Genomic DNA, 23,820 nt, shown 5'->3' on the forward strand with positions numbered 1-23,820 from the left:
ATTTGTTAATTTTTCATAGTTATATATTATTAATTTCTGTAATTTAGTTTTGTCATCTATGGAGGGAAGGGAATGATAAAATATTTTGTGCAAGATACATTAAAGGCATAAAGATAGCATTAACATCATCCATGGAATCAGAGTGTTACACACTGGTAAGTCCCTATAAAATAATAGCCACTGTGCAGGAAAATACTGGGTAAGGAAAATTTTCCTTATAGAAACAAATAGCAGGCTGGTTAGGTAGCCATGTTGCCTTTCACCTATATCTGCTTTTCCAAGTTTTCAATACTCTACACTATCATGGCTGACTCTAACATTTTCATTGATGTAAAACTAGTATGTTATACACTTTTAAACTGAGGAGCTGGAAGGGCGCATTGTATTGGACATCTTTAAAACACGGGCTAGAGCAGTCCCCTGGTGCATATTTACAAAATCAATGAATAAATAGATGGAACTTGCAGCATTTTGAAAAGTGCTATTTGAGGAAACAAAACTCGTCAGCATTGGGATGAGTATAGATGCTCTTACTTGATGACAGAATGCATCTCATCCTGGAAACCTGAATGTTGTAATATAAGAAAACAAAATTCAAGCAAAGCATGGAAAGCAATGGATGAGAAACCCTAACCAGGATTCCCTAAGTAAGTGGATAAAGGATACCTGATTTAGTATGGTAAGCATTATGGGAAGTTATTTCATTAATAAATCATGAAAAACTCATTATACTTTTTTTTTTAAAAATTAGGTATATTTGTAACAAAAGCACACAGAATCAATTTTCAACTGTATTTAATACACTTGAAATTAGCTTTAAAAATAGCCATTTACAAATCAAAACATGGGTTGGAAAGGCTAGGCTCACAAACAAAAATATAAATCCGAACATGTTACATTAAAAGTGTTTTCATTCCTGGTACTGTGTTTTCAATTTTGTGCAAATATTTAAGCAGGAAAAGTATAAAACAATCACTCATTCTTAATAGATTTGATAACTCTATCCATTTTTATCACTCCCAATCACACAAAAAGCTTCATATTGAATCATTTGAAGTAACACAAAATGGTTATACACTGAGCTGCAGTCACACTTAGGGAACATGCAAAAACAATCAGTTTTGAACATATGTAGTAATTGGATAATACAGACATTTACCTATAAATTTATGTCATTAAAAATCAAGGAGGATCACAATGACTTTAGCAATCTCTATGCAATATAGTTTATCAATCGCAGATGATAATATTTTCTTGAACATTGAGCATAGTGCAGTGCAATTTATTAATGGACATATCTCTTTGATAGGTGACTGTTTTTAATTAAAGTACATTTATTTGGTGAGGTTACCCTTTAAAATTATCCCCAATGAATCTATAAACTTTTCCATAATCTACTTTATTTTTAATTCTACAATTACGTTTTTTGATATTATAGTACTGGAAAAATAAATTTTACAAAATTGTTAATTTAAATATTTTATTATAAACACAGCAAATAAAGCTAAAAGTATTAAACTCCTGTATGTATGAACATTGGTAACCCACACAGAAAAGTATCATCAAAAAGCCATGCAATTTTATGAGTGTCTCTAGAAACAAACCAGGGTATTCTAGGAAGCCTTTTCATGAGATTTTTTCAAAGAGTGAGTTAAAATATGTGGAATACGTTACCACCAAGCCCTTTTGTTTGCAGTGTATACACTCAATCACCTAATAGAGTTGGGCTTTCCTACTAAATAGAATTATTTATAACATTCTCGGAATATTATTATGTGAGCTACACTTAACTGTTTGGGTATTTTGCTTCTTGCAGAGAAGTTGTAATGGTAGAATGAAATACTTTGTTTGTTTACATATTTGATTTCTCTAAACAGAGAAAACCATTCTTATTCGTCAGGTTATGTTCTAACTTTCAGAGTAATGTCCAATCACACATCTCTATAAAAACAAAGGAAAACACTATTACTAATATTAATATTATTCTGCTGTGTATACTGAAAAATACTTTATTACATAGGTAAGAAATCACAAAGGTGAAACCCAGCTATTAACCATTTGCCATATATTGAATTTAAGTCTCTTGAAGAATCTGTAAAGTTATAATAATTATACATTTTGATTAAAAATATATGTAGTCCATTAAAATAAGTTCTCTGTCTCAATTTCTTCAGTGAAGTTCTGTACAGATACCAAGCCTACACTTTAATTAGAACAAAAGACCAATATAAACTTTAATACAGTTCAATCATTCATAAGTTGATTGCATATTAATCTCTTGAGCATAGAAAACTAGAGCACATGACAAATGGCATAGGGCAGGCACATGTGTAGTATTTTTGTGACTGAGCTGCTGCGTATTAATTACTCCCAGAAAATAAAATATGTTTAACTCTACCTCACTGCTTACTGGCTTAGACCATGAAAGGAGCAAAAATAAATACTCTTAGGCTCTGTGCACAGTCGTTAATGCATTCCTTGGGTGAAGGAAGTCAATCAGTTGCATGTGATCTAATTCTTGACTAAATCCTGGAAATAAATTTCTTTGGCTTTGCTAAGTACATTTTGGCTGAAAACCTTAATATCACTATTTTGCTAATCATAATCTTTGAGTCAGAATATCAAAAACACAATACTAGAAACATTATAATGGGAGGTCCCAAATCAGCCTCAGTTTTGTCCTTTCCTGTTAAAATTCTTATCTGCTTTGAACTTTAGATAATAAATGCTTTTATGAAACATGTCACTCACAGTGAGCCAGGTTTTGGATACTTGAAAGCCTCTATGTTAAAGGCACTTTTGATACACAACTTTGGAGGATATCTAAAGGTATTATGGAATGAAATCTTTAGATGGTTAACAGACACATTTATGTTGAATAGATGGGTCTTAAAAACCACTTCTTCAGAAAGGGTATGCCCAATACCATTTCTAAAGTGTACCCAGAAGGAAAATAAAATATATTTCTGAGTGGACATGGTAACGACCAGCAACATGCTACATTATGGTTTGCAATTCTTCACATTTAAATCACTTCAAAATTCAAAATTTGGTAAAACAATCCTGCTCAACTAAAGGGTAGTCACACTTGATAAGGTACTTCAAAATTTCAATGCTCTTTCAGATTTCAGAATGGCAAACTCTAATGAGCCATTTTTAGGTTAGCAATTTAAACTCATGCAAGGTTCTGAGTTTGAAAGCATAGCTCAGTAAATACTTATTCTTTCATGCCTAGGCTAAATTCCCAGTCCTGTAGAGCAACACATTGGAGAGTAATGTATTGGAATATGCAATTTTCTTCTACTCAGCACATGTATTGGCAGTTTAAAGTAATTCTTTTCCATTAAAAAAATGTGTGGCCAAGGCACACTTCACTAACATGTTAAACCAATGAGATGACAGTCAAAGAGATACTAATTATTTCAGGAATTAATTACATATAGGACAGAGTGTCTCTGGAGAATATTAGTGACTACATCTATCAATTTATTCTGCAAATAATTTCTTTTTTTAATCTGGCAAGATACTGATTCAGATCAGATGAACTTGTAACAAATATTTTATTTTTCTGAGTTTGAAAGCATAGCTCATCTTTCTAGCCAACAAAAATTCTAATATGCTATGCATTTATTTAAGAAGTTGAGGTTTAAAGTCTAATATATAGCTTTATTCCTAAATCAATGCACCTATTGTTTTCTGAACAAATTGTAGAAACATTTGGCATATGGCATTATGAGATTAGTGCATTCTGCCTTGGTTTCACAATGTGTACACCTGTTGTCCTGATAGTATATCTGTGATTAGTTTTCATAATTTTAGATGTTTCAAACTTACACATGTATACCATTTTTAAATGGACTACAGTCACTGATGATTATGTATTTCACTTCTTAGGTATTTTGCAAATGAAGTGGCTCCTGGCCAAAGCTGTTAACATAGCTGAGGCTTGCTATATATGTAAAGTTACCTCAAAATGTTATATCATATTATATTTTCAAATAGAAAAATGTGTGTTCTCTGGAGCACCTGGCGTAAAGAAGGCCCATGGTGACATTACTAGGTTCCACTGAGAAGAAAGAAATAACACAACATGTATTATTATTATTATTATTATTATTATTATTACTATTATTATTATCGATCTGAAAAGTCTGAAGATGTCTCATCAAACCTGGTTTCTTCCTTGTTAAATCAGTTGGTGTATACAGTCAACTAGGGGGGAAAATGTAAACCATGTCTAGTCTAGTGTCTGCTGAAGCTTGCATAAATGTTGGCTACACCCTACCTCTCTTTTATAGATAAAGCAGGTCATCTTTTGTATTACCTATATTTTGTTGGGGGTTTATTTTAATAGTGAGTGTGTGTGTGTGTGTATGTGTGTGTGTGGTGTGTGATGTATTTGAAGAATAAGATTGGGTCATTGAATCCCTTAGTGCAAGAATTTATGAGCTCCCTGACGACTGCAGGAAACTGATTCCAAGTTTTTGTTTTTGTTTTCCAAGTTTTCATGACTGAGTTGCAAGTGTTCCTATCTGCTGAGCCATCTCTCCAACCCCTTCTTTGGGGTTTTAATAATGGCATTTTGAATAATATTTGGAATCCTTCATTACTATGACTTTCTTTCTTTTTACTTTAATGATTTTCAAAAGGATGTTTTATTAGGATACAGGATTTATGTAGATTAAAAATCACTAAACTAGATGATATCAAATCTGAAAATAAATTTTCTGAAGAATCCTCCAATTTTACATTTCAAGCAAACACTGTTGATGTTTCCAGGTAGCAGATCTCTCTGTTATATGTTGCTCAGCATCCTTCTTCCTGACTTCTGGCATCATCTATAGTCATTTCTCAAACTTTCCGTTCTTTGCCCTGATTTTCTGGGAACATTTTGTCAAGTATATTCAAAACATGAGCTTATCTTGCATTCAAATCATATTCCCAGCTCAAAACAGCATCTGACTAGGTGCCTAGCTTCATCTAATTTGCTGGAAAGGTCATCTGTAATTCTATCTTTTCAGAAAGAGGACAGTGCACACTGGACAAGAATACTGAGAATCTGAAAATCTAGGTGACTTTAGCCTAGATTTTCTGAGTACATGCCTATGTCCATATTTCCAATCACCTTGCTCAAGTACCATATCTGATTTGGATAGCAAAGAATTTATGATTAACAGCAATATCCTTAGCCTGAGTCTTGACTGACAGGCTCCCCTTTGTTTCTCAGATCAGGAGTAATATATCCAGATATCCAGCCTGGACACACACATTTTTTGGAAATGGATTATCTAATACTTGCTCCCTCCTGGGCCGAGTTCCATATAAAGTACTTTCAGAGGTACTTGATGTCTAGATTTATCAAGTTGAAACTTGATATCAAACTTGGTGTATTTTAAAGTACTACTGATTCATACACCACGTGTCACTACTTGGTTCCTGATGATATCTACTAGAGAGTTCACCAAAAGTTAACATGTAATATACCTGAAAATGATTTGAGCCAAGCATGTCAGAGAGAGATATGATACAATGTTCTAAGGAATCAGAGCTATATAAATTCAAACTGTGAAGGATCACCTTCAGGATTCATGAACATCTATTTAAATCTAATGTAAACACTTTATATGATCTTTTAAATGATCAAATAGAGTGTGCTAAGCAAGGGTTAACTTGTTTTCAGTGAATAAATGAAATATATTTAGAGGGAAGAAATAAAGGTCTCAAACGTAATTAGTTTACCTATGTATTTAATCTTATAAAGTCCTAGAAGATGGTAATGTTCTATTCTCGATGCTTTTTTGAATTGTTGTACAAAAACAATGTAGAGATTTGATCTAAGATGGTAATCTACAAAATTCAACTCCACACTATGAACTGTATAACCATTGATTCAGTATGAAACACCCTTTGACATAGAATTTAACTCTCTTGCAGAATGGGTATTCTGACCAACTTCGTTCTGCTGACCTCTTCAGATAATGGAGAAGAAGCAGTGCTGCATAGGCAGTGCCAAACCTGCTAAGTGCCTTCCCATACATATTCAGCAATGTGACAGAATAGTGTCAAGCAACTTCATTTAAATCATTACATTAAATACATGCATTAAAATATTACAAGTTATTTAATTTCTCATATGAAAATGTTCATACATAGGCACTTCAGATAAACATGTGCTTCTTCTTTAATTATATAATTAATTGCCTCAATTCACTGCTTTGAGAAAACAACCATTACTAATGGTAGGAGGATATAACTCTTGTTTATCACTTAGCCAATGATTATTAACTCAAATTTAGCTTTATTCTTAACTAACTTTACTTGTATGTTCATCTTAAGGAAGTAAAGACTTAGATAAACATGGAGGGGCACACAATGGCAATGCCAAATGTTTCAGGATTGAAATAGGAACTGTTATAAGAACTATTCTGATGGACTATTTCCAAAGATAAACTGTTATTCAGACAAGAAAAGTATTTTTAAACAAATATATTCTAAAATGGTAAGATAAAAGTTTTACTTGTCCACACCTAGGCAGAATCTTCTAGTTTGGAGGGAATAAGGAATCTAGAGCTACTGGATGACAGAGCCAGAATTCAGAATCTCTCTCCTACATGAGCAAACATGGGAGAGCAGGCCCTAAAGCACTCCAATTTTTGATAGCATAAGTAGCATGCTTATTTTCTGTTTTGAGCTTTGCCAGTATAAGAGATGACAAATGGGAAAATGTTAATGTTTCTTCCTGAATTTAAAAGAGTATTTGTTGCTAAAACAAACATATGTTTTATGATAGGGTTTACTTTGTATGTTGTATAAAACAATATTTAGTTGTGTTTGGTGATATTTTGGATTTTCGAGTGCAAACTGCCATTTTCCATCATTGTTAGATAGGGTTCTGTTAGAGACACTTTATAGCAAAAGGCTGTGTGGAAGATGTAGGGAGAGCCAGCCACGTGTGTTGCTCTCCTTTAGCATAGTCCCAGTTTCTATAATTCTGTCAAAAACTATAAAAAGTGAAGTAGAAAATGTTCTCTCCTTTGTTGTTGTACATCCCTGCTGAAGTTCATGTAGCATCAACTGAGGCAATTTAAGGGTTTCAAAACTTGATTCTTTAGGAAGAATTTGCATTTAAATTGCTCCATCTAGTTTCTTGGGAATTTTCCCCTTGGAATGTTTATGGCTCTTTTTTCATTATTACTTACAAAATACAATTTCATAGCCAGTGCATTATTACATCTAGTTGTGTTAAGGAGACAGACTTTATTGTATAAAAGAGAAACATTCGAAGTGGTTTGTGGCATCAATCACTCATTCAGAATGTATCACGTCTTCATATTGAACAGATACTTGCAAAATTATCTGGAACCTTATCAGGTCTTCATGTCTCCATAAGAACAAAGTCCCTGGAGTTTTGTCAGAATAATACTAGCATTCCTCCACATTATGTCCACAGTAGTGACAATGCCAAAAATATTTTGATCTCCTCCCAACCATTGTTTTTCTAAAAGATATGGCATATTTCTCTGTAATAGATTAATCTTAAGTATTATTTCAATAATTGTTGTTATGTAGTTCAATGGAGTTATAAGAATATTTTAAAAAGTACAAAATGTTCTTTCTTATGTACATTTAAAAATATATTGTATAATAGCATTAAATTTCTGGGAAGTCTTCAGTGACAACAAATACAGCAAGACAAACACCTGGTCAAATTAGAGCTTTTGCTTATACAATTGTAAACAAACTTTGAAAAATTCTGAGATTTTCTCAGTTCTTTTCTAGTAAGACACTCTCAAACACATCCAGTCCTGTTTTGAAGAAAGTATGAGCGGAATTAATGCTATTCAGCACAGTAGACAGGGCCTCTTGCAAAGTCTCATTTGATGTCTCTGGAATGCACTGCTCCCAAGCCTCCTTAAGGATGGAAAACTGGCTTGTCTTCTCATCAAGATGGTACAGGATGTTTCTAAAAGAAATATGGAATATGTAAGTGTCTTACACAGAACTGCACTTCCACATCAAAGCCTTATCAGGAGTAGTGGCAGAAAATAATATCTGCTGAAAAATGAAAAAAAATTGCAAAAGTACAGCATTATTATTTTTCAACCCATAACAAAGGAATGCACAGACATACAGTTCATTGGTAGGGTCGTAGGTCATCTGGTAGTGCATACTTCCTGAATGATGCAAACAATGCTGTGACATAGCATAAAGGCATTTATGAGTGAGATACTTGCAAGGCTTCTCCATCTAATTACCAGAAAACTTGGGGGATGGAGTTATTTAATGATACTACATTATGTCCTAGAAAATAATTTAGTATGGTAAAATGAGTCTGTGCATTTCACAAATCAAAGGGAGAATTGATGAAGCCAGAACCTACAGCAGAGAGTTCCTTGGTCTCATTCTAGAACACACTGGGCTAAATGATATTTTACTGCAAGTAGGTACCATGCACACTTGGCCTCCAGGTCTAGATATCCATGGCATAACTCTGGAAATGTTCAATTTCTCCAGTTAGCTTTCTACAATGAACAATCACCTGAGAAGAGAGTCTTAGGAATGGTTTTCTAATTCAGCCTGCTCTATGTGCATGTCTCTGAGGGCATTGTTTCAATTATGTGTACTCATGTGGGAAGGCCCAGCCCTCAGTGGGAGTCAGCATATTATAAATTTAAGTACTTAAAGTTCAAATTGCCTGTATGAATCAGTGACAGGTTTTAATCAGGAATTGTGTCATAAACCCTTTCTTCCCAGTATTGCTTTTACTCAGAGTATTTTATTCCAGGAATATACCTGGAATCAAGACTGTATTTTTTTAAGGAACAGAAATATCTCAAAACTTTTCCATAATATTAATTACAAAGTAAAATATTTCATGAAGAAATTGCTGTAAAATCATTTGAACAGACATAGGGCCCTGGAGTTATAGTCAGTACATGAAGATTCAAGTTGATTGTTAGCGAATAAGTGTTGAACATGAGCAGTGGAATTATGCAATTCTCCTTTCTTTTGCATGTGCTTGACCTTGAGAACCTTTTTTACAGGTATGAAATATATAATAAGGCAGTATCTTGGAACTTAACCAGATATCTCAGATAATGGAATTGAGAATGGTAAATTCTAACAGATCTTTCACCAATAGAGAGACATATGTATTTGGGCATAAAGCTATAATCTTACAAAGTTTACTCTCAACCCCAAAGCAGTTGAATTAGCTGAACTCTTCTTTCTTGTCAGTGAGGTATATGAATAAGTAATTGAAATATGTTTCTCTAGCTTTCATAGGAGAGATGTATGGTCTGGTGGTAACATCTGAATTCTTACTACAGGGAACACTCATACAAAGGTTACTAAGAAAAAAGACTTGTCCTATATCTTTAAGGATTATGGTGGTTACCAGCATCAATGGATGAATAAAGAAATATGTTAGAAGTATTGTAGTTAGCATTCTATGTAGATAGCAAAAGACATGTGTAAAAATGAAAACCTATAACCATGACATTGCACACTGATTATTAGTTGCATGAAATTGTGATTTTGTATGACAGAGATGTGAGACTGTAGTGAGCTGCAACCCTATGCCTGATCTAACCAGAAAAAGAGACTAAACTCACTGTTTGTAAAAGAAATCCAAATAATACCCTAAATATAAGAGAAAGGGGAATAGACTTTACAGTTAAACCAACACTAAAAACAAAAGGCAACTTAGCCAGAAAAGTATGCAGTCACAAGCTAGTAAGAGTTGAGTTGGAGGTCAGCATGTAGAAGAATGCAGATCAATCCTTGCTTATCACCCTGTACAAAGCTTAAGTCTAAGTGGATCAAGGACCTCCACATCAAACCAGATACACTCAAATTAATAGAAGAAAACGTGGGGAAGAATCTCGAACACATGGGCATTGGAGAAAATTTCCTGAACAAAACACCAATGGCTTATGCTCTAAGATCAAGAATTGACAAATGGGATCTCATAAAACTGCAAAGCTTCTGTAAGGCAAAGGACACTGTTGTTAGGACAAAATGACAACCAACAGATTGGAAAAGATCTTTACCAATCCTACAACTGATAGAGGGCTTATATACAAAATAAACAAAGAACTCAAGAAGTTGTACTGCAGGGAGACAAATAACCCTAGTAAAAATTGGGGTTCAGAGCTAAACAAAGAATTCACAGCTGAGGAATGCCGAATGGCTGAGAAACACCTAAAGAAATGTTCAACATCTTTAGTCATAAGGGAAATGCAAATCAAAACAACGCTGAGATTTCACCTCATATCAGTCAGAATGGCTAAAATCAAAAACTCAGGTGACAGCAAATGCTGCCAAGGATGTGGAGAGAGAGGAACACTCCTCCATTGTTGGTGGGATTGCAGACTGGTACAACCATTCTGGAAATCAGTCTGGAGGTTCCTCAGAAAATTGGACATTGAACTGCCTGAGGACCCAGCTATACCTCTCTTGGGCATATACCCAAAGATGCCCCAACATATAAAAAAGACACGTGCTCCACTATGATCATAGCAGCCTTATTTATAATAGCCAGAAACTGGAAAGAACCCAGATGCCCTTCAACAGAGGAATGGATACAGAAAATGTGGTACATCTACACAATGGAATATTATTCAGGTATCAAAAACAATGACTTTATGAAATTCGTAGGCAAATGGTTGGAACTGGAAAATATCATGCTGAGTGAGGTAACCCAATCACAGAAAAACACACATGGTATGCACTCATTGATAAGTGGCTATCAGCCTGCATTCTAATAGTGTCCAAGACCACTAATACAGAGGTGGCATCACCCACAATGATATGGGACTTCCCAATTCAAACATTCTATAAAATATACAATAGACAGGACTGCCTACAGGCCTCTCCTAGGGTGTCATTTTCTTACCTAAGATTCTCTCTGTTAAGATGATTCTAGTTTGAGACAAGCTGAAATAAAATCTCACCACACAAGAGGATTTTAGTCTTGGCGATTTGACTTATGTAAATGGTTATCAGTCATAGTTCAAAGTAGTAAGCTAGTTACTACACACTTGTGTTTTTGTGATTTAAATCCTTTCATTTTAGCCTGTAAGAAAACTAGCTCTATCCTCATGAACACCATTCAGTTGATTGCGAGTACACAAGAGTCTTGAATTAAAATATCATTTCAATGCTTCAGTTTTCAAATGTTAAATGACATCTTTGTCTTTGTTGTTGTTGTAGTTGTTGTTATTCTTGTTCTTGTTCATTTGCTTATTTGTTTTTAAATGTCTATAGTTGTTTTCAAAGTGACTTGAGTAATTTATATTCCCCAAAGAAGATTAAAAGCATTTTCCTTTCCCCATATTATTTCTCCATCTAATGTCATTTGTTTTACTTTTTAAATTAGCTCACAAAGTAATAGGTTTCCATATGGGGTTTTCATCAATTCTTTGCTACCGGTTTATTTCTCCCTCCTGAGCACTGATCCCCATTTGCTATACGCTCTGTGCCCCGTATTCCTTCATTCTTCTCTACTGTCCTCCATTCCCTTCTTTAAAGGCCACCCCTTTCAGTTTCCTGAAGCCACTTCTGGCTTGCTTTTCTTTTCCATATTTACACTGATTTTGACACATATTCTTCTCAGTTACAGGTTATGGTTTGCATATGACATAATAACTACAATGTTTGTCTTTCTGGGCCTTAGTTACCTTATTTAATATAATTTGTTGACTCCACTACTTTAAGTTTTTCAGATCATTGACTCATTTGTTGCTGTGTTTTTATAACTTTTGTAATTCTTTATATATGTCTGTTATTAACCGCTTAACCAAAGTATAGTTAATATTTTCTTCCATTACATAAACATTTGAGGGTTTTTGGTCATGTGGAACCTTTTAATTTAATGTAATCCCATAGACAAAGTTTGGTGCTGTTTCCATACATTTGTGGTTCTATTCTGTAATGTTGTAAATCTATAATACAAACAAAAGCATTTGCCACATCTGGCATTCTTGCTTGGTGAGTTAGACTGATAGCATGTCCCAGCTGATAAAATATTTTTAATATTTGTTCATTTGCACTTCATACTTTGAGAATTGTCTCTTTCTTTCATTAGCCTATTCATTAAACAGATTGCTTTATTTCCTAGTATTAATTCTATATGTGTATAGGACCTCAGGGTAGACACTAAAAACTGCCTGAGAGAATGAGTAGAGTTAACAAGAAAAGAGAAGATAGGAGGATGAATGCAGTTAAATCCACAGCTACTATAAAGAAACATCTTTAGAAAATGAATCACTATTTAACACCAAAATTCTACACTCAAAAAATAAAGGAAAATTAAAGGACTGATAAGCAATCCCAAGTTCAATATTCTTGGATAGTATGTCAAACTTGGCATCAGTGACATAGAACAGTGCAAGTAGATGAGAGTATACTTGGAATCAATTTTACATTTTTACAAAAGCAAACTATTTGCAAGTTATGAACTTTGATAACTACTTTGCAAACTGGCAAATGAAATGTGAGGCATGTTCTGTCAAGAGCTCCTCTGGAGCACATAAATTCTGTAGTGCAGTAAAGCCAAGAAGAACAGCAAAAGCTACCTCTAGCACTAGGGACAGTACCTCCAGCCTTACAACTACAACCCATTCTGTTGGCCTGAAATACACAATATTTCCTCAACTTGGAATAGGTCTTTGATATAGATGAAAAACATTCTAAGTTTCTATGTTGTCAAAATTTGGCCATAAGTCTTAACCCAACTCTCTTAGTACCACCCCCTTAATCTTAGATGCAATGGGTTCATCTAGAGGAGTAGTAAATCCTGTACAGTGAAATTTATCCTTTGCTTTCCCCACAACATTTTAAAAAAACTGGAGATAACTAAACAACGAAAACAAACCATTCAATTATAGGACCGCAATTCCAGCAAATAGATACACACAGGCTTATGTATGCTGTATTATTTCATGATTGTAAAAAAAGCATTTATCACAAATATGTGGAGTAAGTGTATATCCCATAAAAGTTGAGACTAGAATGGAGTCCACCTGAGGCCAGGAAAGAAGCATAGTGAAGCATAGGGAGACTGCTCAAGGGGAGCAAGAAGATTCTTCCTGTCATATGGACGAGTATTACAACAATAACTAACATCTCAGTAAGCTAGAGGATGATACTGTGAACCTTTCTCTCATTATTGGTTAACACGTTATTGAAGTTTAAAAGCATAAAACCTAATTTATATATGTGTATACACAAAGCAAATAATTACACTGTCTTGTTACTGTTTATACTTTTTTTTAAATTTGGGGCATTGCACATATCATAGTTCACATGCATTGTTTATTGTGGTGAGAGGACAACTTGGGTAAGTCAGTTCTCTTCTACTATCTGTGGTCTACACATAAAATTAGGTAGCTAAGCCTTATCCAACTGAGCCCTCACACTATTTCAATATGTATGGGTTCTCTTTTTTTATTTTTTCTTACTGGTTATTTAATTTATTTACATTTCAAATGCTGTCCCCCTTCCTGTTTTCCCCTTTGAAATCAACTCCATCTCATTCCCCCTCCTCTTTGCCTCTATGAGGGTGCTGGCCGACTCTTATCCAATCCGGTCTCACCTCTCTAGATTCCACTTACACTGTGGTATCAAACCTCCATATGAACAAGGTCCTCCCCTTCCATTGATGCCAGATAAGGCAGTCCTCTGCTACACATGTAATGGGAGCCATAGACTCTCCCATGTATACCCTTTGTTTGGTGGTTTAGTCCCTGGGAGCTCTGGGGAGTCTGGTTATTTGATGTATTGGTTCTTACTATGGGGATATAACTTCCTTCAGTTCCTTAGTCTTTCCCCTAACTCTTCCATTGTGGTCCCTGGGGTTCATTCCTGTGGTTGGGTATGAGTAACTGCATCTGTATTGTCAAGTGCTGGCAGAGCTTCTCAAGGGACAGCTATTGCAGGATCCTATCAGCAAGCAATTCTTGGAATCAGCAATAGTGTCAGGGTTTGGTATCTGCTGGTGGGATGGATCCCTGGGTGGGGTGGTCTCTAGATGCCTTTCCTTCAGTCTCTGCTGCATTTTCTTGTGTCTGCATTTCCTTTAGACAGAAACAATTCTGGATTATAATTTTTGAGATGTAGGGGTGACCCCATCCCTCAACTGGGGGCCGTGACTATCTATTGGATATGGTCTCTACAGGTTCTATCTTCCCTTTGTTGGGCACTTCATCTAATGCCATCACTTTGGATCCTGGGAACCTCTTGCTTCCCTGACATCTGGGACTTTCTAGTGGCTACCACCTGTTCCCCATTCTGCACTATTACTTACAGAAAATATGGTACATTTACAAAATGAAGTATTACTCAGCTATTATAAACATGAAATACTTAGGCAAACAGATGGAACTAGAAAATATCATCCTGAGTGAGGTAACCCAGTCAAAATAGAACACACATGGTATGTACTCACTGATAAGTGGATATTAGTCACAAGGCTCAGAATAACCATGATACAACTCTCAAATTACATGAAGCTTAAGAAGAAAAAGGATCAAAGTGTTCATGATTCAATTCTACTTAGAAGGGGTAACAAAATACTCATGGGAGATAGAGGGAGGGAGACACGGAGGAGGGAGAGAAGTGGGGGACAGAAAAGTGGGTGATAGAATAAGATATGGGAAGAGAAAAAAAGAGAAGTACAGAGGGTCAGGAAATGTGCATAGTTTTTATTTGATGGTTTTAAAGTTTTTGAAATTAAAACAAGAGCATAAGAATTATCCAAGCAGCTCAAGTAAGCTTCCCTAAACTATAATTTTGTTAAAATAAAAATGAGATCTCTGAAGGTGGAAAAGAAAAAAAAAACAAAAGGAAGCAAATATCTGTAAATAAAGATCCTGTTATGGAATCATTGGCCCAGATATAAAGCTTCTTCTGTGCATTATTTCCTTCATGATATAACCCACACAAAAGTTGACATTCTTATTATAATATAGGCATTAGCAATGGACCTTCACAATGGAGTGTGATCCTATCCCCATTATACTCAGCAACCTTAATGAAATCAGTAATCAAGCAGACAAAACATGCATTTCATGCTCACATTATAAGAAAAGCTGATTATAATCAAGACATTTTAAAGATAAAATTAATAGATTTGTTTTATTCATAGGAAACTTACTTTTTCGCTTGAAACTTGTAACTTTCATAAAAAATGAACTTTGCTAGAATAAAAAACAATTTCACAATATTTATAACTTTTAATCCTCTCCTTTTGCTCTGTTAATTACATGTTTAATTATAGTTAACTTCATTCAAACTAATCTCCAGCATCTAAAAGTTTAGGAGACATTTTCAGATGTTATTATTAAATATTTCCACTCATAGAGATCACATGATTAAATATAGGCAAGATGTTTTAACATAACATTGTATGGAAGAATAAACACATACTTCACAAAGAACTTTCATGTCTAAAGTATGATAAATACAAATGATTTCATAAGATTTTAACAGTGGAAAACAACACATGAATGTCTCCAAGACAATCACGATGGTATCAATGAATGCCAACAGTTGCTTTCCCTAACTATTGAGAATACACTACCTGCCTTTATAATGACTGTGAGAAAGCCATGTCAACAGAAATCTTCACTCTGGTTTATGAAGTTCCACAAGGAGTAAGACACATTTTCCATATGCTATGTAATTCAAGTAGAAAACTTGTAGCAGATATTATGTAAGATAAATGCTCATATGCATTTCTACACAAATTAGATACAAACCAGAATAGAACTCGGAGACCTAAAATTCCAGACGAATGTAAGTGACAAGTGCTCGTTCATCTTAATTGGAAGAAAAACTTTCAATGTGAGTAGGTGCTGATGTAAGCTAGCAAAGTTTATCTCTACTATAATAATGAAATACATCGTCACCTTATTTATTATATTACTGGGAAAACAAACTGGGATAACCAAACACTTACATTTTCATTCCAAGTATAATTTTGCTTAGTGACTTTCAGAAGTATCTTATATTTTCCAATTTCTTTTTTTTTTTTTGTGTATAAAGGCTATTTAGCTTCCTGCTTACACAACAAATTTCTGTATTTGCATTCTTCTCTGAAAAGCTAGCATATTATCATTTCCGTTGGAATATTTGATTAAGGCTAAACTGAAACCAAGGCAGCTTTAGCTCCATTACTATACTTTTAGGCATATCTTAATTCTGAAAATATTCTTACCTACTCAACAATTAACCCTATGTGCCTAAGATGATCAAAACTGATATTGTACCACTTACATATGGAATGGTTCACACCTTTGAAATGTTTCAATTATTTCAATGGTTCTAATGGAAGCTTTTAAACCGAGAGCTATTTGTGCTCCTATGCAATCTCACAGAAATTAAAATTCAGTCAAATATAGTTTGCAAAGGATGTAGTGTTTCTAAGACCTCAAATTTCTGTCCTTTCCAATCACAGAATGATAACACTTCAAATTAACAAAATCTGAAAATCAACTAATACCTTATAAAATTCACAGGGAGAACAGGAAAATAAGAATAGAAAAAAAAATGGAAAACTGTATTTCAGAAAGTTTCCATGAATACAGTCTCTAGTTTATAATCATAAGTATTTATATTCTTTAGTGAACATTGACCATAGACAAACTTGCGTTATTCCCATACAGAAATGATTTCCTGTAGAACAAATGATGGTGAACACTGTACTAACTCAATAAATCACTTTCATATTTGCATAAATAATATATACTGTATGGCATATACAGTCATTAAACATAATTAAAATAGTATTCAAATCAAGACGTTTTAGTAGTTATTGTGTTTAACATAACATTAATTCTATCCTCATGCCTATCTTCCATCATATGTAACTATTTGGATCTTGTAAATGTATTTCATACAATTCTGCTGAAGCCCCCTTCTATGCATGCAAACAAACTGATAAAAGGAAAATGTAATGCATTATTGATGGTATTAATGAAATTATAACACACATCACTCATTTTAATGGGTCTGTTTCAATGACACATCAGAATAAGCCGGAGAGGAGAGTTGTACCAAATCATACAACTAATTAATAACTCTTGGCAGTGTCAGTGTAAGAGATGAAGTATCTCTACTCAATTGATAAATATTTACCATCCAACTTAGGCAAAATAAAAGAGTAGGAAAAATGACACAAATGTTTTGAAAATCTTCATGAACCATGTACACTTATTAGAATTAGAAAATTAGTAATAGAATGATAAAAATAATGGTTCCCCTTTGTTTCTTCTTATACAAGTAAATGGGCATTTGATATACCCACTATCAACCTGAATTAACATTCATTGTACTGCACTCAGTATAATAGGAACTTTTAAATTAAATCATACTAAATAATAAGTCATGTCATTCAAAACTGATTAGGTATGCACAAGAAAGTCAGAAAGAAAGTTCAGTTCAATTGTGTATAATGGTTTTTAATTCATTCATGGACTGAACTAACTGCACCCAATCATGAAGAGCAGATTACTGTATTAGTATTGACATTAGAAAGGTTCATTGAACATGGACACTCTATCTAAGATAATTCACAAAATATGTGGCCATACTACAAAAGTATTCTTTAAGATAAACTGAATATGATATTCTCTAAAATTCTCAGGGTAATAAGGCAATTGTTAATATGCTCAAGTCATAGTTTTCATTATATACTCAAAGTTTGTAGTTAAAAAATGGCTACAGTCCAGGCTGGGAACACAGTAGTTGCTGAAGGTATCCCTGTCCCTGTAGTAAATCCCCAGCATTGAAAACAAAGCAAAATAATACCAAATACAATGAAACGAAAGGATATAGTTAATTCTCCTTCCTGTATGTAGCCAGCTTTAAATAAATGATTTCTAACTCATCACATGAGCATTAATATCCATTTTACCATTTTGAACCCTGGAATCTGGTCTAACCTAAATATTTGCTTTTTCTTTTATCTTTTTTTTCTTTTAATATGTTTGGATATTTTATTTATTTATATTTCACACGTTATACATCTTCTGGTTTCCCCTCCACAAATCCCTTAATCCATTTCTGTCCCCTATGCTTCTATGAGGATATTTCCTCACCCACTCATCCACTCCCACCTTACTCCCCCAGCATTCCCCTATGCTGGGGCATCAAGCCTTCACAGGAGCAAGGGACTCCCTTCCCTTTGATGCTAGACAGTCCTACTAGAAGGAGGAACAAAATAATCACAGGATGTAGAGGGTGGGAGGGACTTGGGAGCAAGAGAAGAGGGGCAGAGAAAAGAAGAGGGCAGGATCAGGTGTGGGAAGAGATGTACAGAGTTTTAAGAAATTGGACAGAGGTGTGTAGCAATGGGGATGGGAAACTGGGGGTACCAACAAATAGTCCCAGATGCCAGGAAAGCAAGAGGGTTCCAGGACTCAATGGGAATGAAATTAGCTGAATAACCAACAAAGGGGGGAATAGAACCTACAAAGACCATATCCAGAGATTAGGCACAGCCCCCTATTGAGGGATGGGGCCATCTACCCTTCTAAAAAAATTAACTCAGAATAGCTCCTGTATAAAGGAAATACATGGACAAAGAGTGGAGCACATACTGAAGGAAAGGGCGTCCAGAGACTGCCCCACCTGCAGATCCATCTCAACTGCAGACACTAAACCCAGTCAGTATTGCTGATGACAAGAAGTGCTTGCTGAGAGTAGCCTGATTTGAATGTCTCCTGAGAGGCTCTACAAGAGCCTTACCATTACAGATGGCAGATGCTTGCAGCCAACTACAAGACTGAGCACAGGTACCCCAGTGGAGGAGTTAGGGGAAGGACTGAAGGAGCTGAAGGGGTTTGCAACTCCTTAGGATGAACAACACTATCAACTAACCAGACCCCCCAGAGCTCTCAAGGACTAAACCACCATCCAAAGAACACACATGGAGGAACCCATGGCTCCAACTGCTTATTTAGCAGAGGATGGCCATATCCTTAGTTTATTGATTGTTTTATTCATTTACGTTTAAATGTGCCCTCCTTCCCAACTTCCCCTCTGTGTACCACCATCACATCCCCCCTTCCCTTTGCCTCTAAGAGGGTGTGCCCCCAACTACCCTCCCACTCCCACCACTCTAGAATTCCCTCTACCCTGGGGCAACAATAATTAATAGGACCAAGTCGTTCCTGCCCCCTGATGCCTGATAAGGCAATTCTCTGCTATTTTTGTAGTAGGAGCCATCAACCCACCCATGTATACTCTTTGGTTGATAGTTTAGTTCCTAGGAACTCTGAGTGGTCTGGTTAGTTGATATTGTTCTTCCTATAAGATTGTAATTCTCTTCATCTCCTTCAGACCTTCCCTACCTCTTCAACTGGGGTCCCTGGGCTAAGCCCAATGGTTCAAAGGGAGTATCTATATCTGTCTTAATCAGGTGATAGCAGAGTCTCTCAGAGAATAGCCATATTGGGCTTCTTTCTGCAAGCAGTTCTTGCCATTAGTAATACTGACTGCACATGGGATGTTCTCAAGTTGGGGTTATCTCTGGATGGCATTTTCCTTCAGCCTTTGATCCAAGTTTTGTCCATGTGGTTTGATTAGACATGAAAAATTCTGGGTTAAAAATATAGAGATGTTGTCTTTTACCCCCCTCCCTATCCCTTCTCTCCCCCTTCTCTCCTCCCCCATTCTTCCACGTGCCCGTGGTCAGCCTCCTTTGTTCCTTTCCTCTTCTACTCTTCTTCTCTCATTAAACCTCTCCATGTGGAAAAAATGTAGTTATGTGTGAGTGGCCCCTTCCATCAAATGGAGGCCAAGTCTGTATACTGGAGGTGATCTCTTCAGGTTCTATTTTCTATATATTGAGTATTTTGGTTAATGTTATTCACATTGGGTCCTGGAAACTTCTCACATCTCTGTCCTTTGGGACTTACTAGTGATTCCCCACATCCCTCTTCCCACCAACTGCTGAATATTTCTCTTCATTCCTTGGGGGTCTCTGGACTTCTGTCTCTTCCAATATCTGAAGCTGCCCCCTTTTGCCCCTGCCCTACCCTTCCCGATATAGGAGCCACACTTTCTCTGCCATCATTGATTATTTTGTTCTCCATTCTAAGTGGGATTGAAGTATCCACACTTTGGCCTTCCTTCTTGTTAACCTTCATATGGCCTATGAGTTTTATTGTGGGTATTATGAGCTTTTGGGTATAATATTGACTTATCAGTGAGTACATACCATATATGTCGTTTAGGGTTTTGTTTACCTCACTCAGGATGATATTTTCCAGTTTTATCCATTTGCCTGAAAAATTTGTGAAGTCAGTGTTTTTATAGCTGTGTAGTATTCCACTGTGTAAATATACCATATTTTCTGTATCCATTCTTCAGTTGAAGGACATCTGGACTTTTTCCTGCTTCTGGCTATTGTAAATAAGTTGCTATGAACATAGTTGAGCATGTGTCCTGGTTGTGTGTTTGACCTTCTTTTGGATATATGTTCAGTAGTGGCATAGCTGGGTCTTCAGGTATAACTAGTTCCAATTTTCTGGAGAACCTCCAGATTGACTTCCAAACTGGTTTTACCAGCTTACAATCACATCAGCAACAGATAAGTGTACCTCTTTCTCCATATTCTCACCAACATGTGCTGTTTCCTGAGGTTTTGATCTAAGCCATTCTGACTGATATAAAGTAGAATCTCAGGATCATTTTTATTTGCATTTCCATGATCACTAATAATGTTGAACAATTCTTTACGTGTTTCTAGGCCATTTGAGATTCCTCAGTTGAGAATTGACTGTTTAGTTCTGTACCTCATCTTTCAATTAGGTTATATATATATATATATATATATATATATATATATATATATATATATATATATATTTCAAGAAGCAATTCCCCACATTCCTCTTCCCACCAACTGGGAATATATATATATATATGCATGTATAGTTAACATTTAGGTTTTTTTGATATTCACCCTTTTTGGATATGGGGTTGGTAAAGATTTTTTCCCACTCTGTTGGTTGCCGCTTTTTCCTATTGACTGTTTCTTTTGCCTTACAGAAGCTTTTCAGTTTTATGAGGTCCCATTTATCAATTTTTGATCTTAGAGCCTAAGCCATTGAGGTTCTGAACAGGATATATTCCCCCATACCAATGAGCTCAAGGCTCTTGACCACTTTCTATTCTGTTAGATTCAGTGTATCTGGCTTTATGTTGACATCCATGATCCACTTGGACTTGGGCTTTGTGAAAACTAATATATAAGAATCAATTTTCATTTTTCTACATATAGATAGCCAGTTAGTCCATCAACATTTATTGAAGATGCTTTCTTTTTTCCATTGTATATTTTGTCTTTGTCAAATATCAAGTAATCATAAGTATGTGGGCTTATTTGTGAGTCTTCTTTTGTAGTCCACTGATTGACCTTATGGTCTATATAACAATGAAATGCGATTTTTATCACTGTTGCTCAGTAGTACAATTTCAGGTCAGGGATGGTGATTCATCTAGAATTCTTTCATTATTAAGAATTATTTTTACTATCCAGATTTTTTTGGTTTTTCCTATGAAATTGCAAATTGTTCTTTCCATGTCTGTGAAGAACTGTGTTGGAATCTTGATGGGGATTGTGTTGAACCTGTAGATTACTTTCAGTAGGATTTTCATTGTTACTATGTTAATTCTATCAATCCATGGGCATAGGAATTCTTTCAATCTTCTGAGATCTTATTTGATTCCTTTTTTCATGGATTTGATGTTCTTGTCATATGGATCTTTCACTTGCTTAATAAGAGTTACTCCAAGATGTTTTATACTACTTGTAGCTATGTCGAAGGGTGTTTTTTCCTAATTTCTTTCTTGGCCCATTTATCATTTATATAAAGGAAGGGTACTGATTTGTTTGAGTTAATTTTATATCCATCCACTTTGCTGAAGTGGTTTATCATCTGGAGAAGTTCTCTGTTAGATTTTTGGGGTTCTTTAATATTTACTATCATATCATCTACAAATAGTGATACCTTGCTTTCTTCTTTTCCAATTTGTTTCCCCTTTATCTCCTTTTGTTGTATTATTGCTCTAGCTATCACGTTGAGTCTATATTAAACTGATAAGTAGAGAATGGGCATCCTTGACTTGATTCTGATTTTAGTGGGGTTCCTTCAAGTATCTCACCCGTTAATTTGATAGTGGTTGATTTTCCTTTTGCTCTATTGCTTTTATTATGTTTAGGTAAAGGCCTCCTCATGTCTCCAATACTTCTAATAGGAAGAGGTTTTGTATTTTTTTCAAATGCTTTTTCAGCTTCTAATGAGACAATCATGTGATTGTTTTCTTCTGAGTCTGTTTATATAGAAGATTACTTTAATGGATTTTCTTATATTTAACCATCCTACATACCTTGGATAAAGTCATGGTGATTGATGGTTTATATATGTTCTTGGTTTAAGTTTGCCAGAATTTTATTGAGTATTTTGCATTGATATTCATTGGGAAAATTGGTCTGAAGGTCTCTTCTTTGTTGTGTCTTTCTGTGCTTTAGGTATCAGAGTAACTGTCAATTCATAGAATGAATCAAGTAGTGGTTCCTTCTGTTTCTATTGTGGGGAATATTTTGAGGAGTGTTGGTATTAGCTCTTCCTTGAAGGTCTTACAGAATTCGACATTAGAGCCATCTGGTCCATTGCTTATTTTGCTTGGAAGGTTTTGAATGATTTCTATTTCATTAGGAGTGTGGGACTGTTTAGATGGTTTACCTGCTTTTGATTTAAATTGGGTACATAGCATTTGTCTAAAAAGTCTTCCATTTCCTCTCGATTTTCCAGTTTTGTCGAGTCAAGGCATTTATAGTAAGAATCTGATGGGTTTTCTAATATCATCACATTCTCTGGTTATGTCTTTCTTTTCATTTTTGATTTTGTTTATTGGATACTGTTTTGGTGCCATTTAATTATTTTAGCTAAGGGTTTATCTTGTTTAATTTCTCAAAGAACCAGCTGTTGGTTTTATTGATTCTTTGTATTGTTCTCTTTGTTTCTAATTGGTTGATTTCAGCCCAAAGTTTGACTATCTCACTCAGTCTACTCCTCTTGGGTGTGTTTGCTTCTTTTTGTTCTGGGGCTTTCGGGTGTGCTGCTAATTTAGTAGTGTAGGATATTTCCAGTTTTCTTTTTTATAAGGACACTTTGTGCTATGAATTTTTCTCTTAGCACTGTTTTTATTGTATCGCATATGCTTGTGCATATGTGTCTTCATTTATTTTAATTCTAGAAAGTCTTTCACTTGTTTCGCTTGTTTCTTTATTTCTCCCCTGACCAAGCTATCATAGAATAGAATGTTATTCAGTTTCCATGGGTATGTGGGCTTTCTGTTGTTTTTGTTTTTATTAAAGTCTAGCCATAGTACATGGTGATCTGATAGGATGCATGGGATTATTTCATTCTTCTTGTATCTATTGAGACTTCTTTTGTTTCTAATTATACTGTTAGTTTTGGAGAAGGTAGCATTAGGTGCTGAGAAGAAGGTATATTCTTTTGTTTTAGAATGAAATGTTCTTTATATATCTGTTAAATAAATTTGATTCCAACTTCTATTATTTTCAATGTATCTTTGCCTAGTTTCTGTTTCAATTACCTGTCCATCATTGAGAGTTGGATGTTGAAGTCTCTCACTATTATTGTGTGAGGTTCAATGTTTGTTTTGAGCCTTTGTAAAGTTTCTTTTTTGAATGTGGGTACCCTTGAATTTGGGGCAAAGTTGTTGAGAATAGAGATTTCATCTTGGTGGATTTTTTGGATGAATATCAAGTGTCCTTCCCTATCT

At 35.1% G+C, this 23,820-nt stretch overlaps 1 protein-coding gene across 5 annotated transcripts in view; it reads right to left on the reverse strand.

Moving 5' to 3' along the window:
* Nucleotides 1–778: 778 nt before the first annotated feature.
* The window catches only part of Naaladl2 (N-acetylated alpha-linked acidic dipeptidase-like 2), a 1,352,651-nt gene continuing 1,329,609 nt past the window's right edge, over nt 779–23,820 (reverse strand). For all 5 annotated transcript variants that reach the window (XM_039103971.2, XM_039103968.2, XM_008760899.4 and 2 more), the window contains one exon: nt 779–7,963. In XM_039103971.2, the coding sequence (XP_038959899.1) occupies nt 7,765–7,963 (199 nt within the window). In that variant the 3' untranslated portion in view covers nt 779–7,764. The remainder of the gene's footprint in view (nt 7,964–23,820) is intronic.

This window comes from Rattus norvegicus, chromosome 2 (assembly GCF_036323735.1).
Source record: "Rattus norvegicus strain BN/NHsdMcwi chromosome 2, GRCr8, whole genome shotgun sequence".
NCBI classification, from domain to species: domain Eukaryota; kingdom Metazoa; phylum Chordata; class Mammalia; order Rodentia; family Muridae; genus Rattus; species Rattus norvegicus.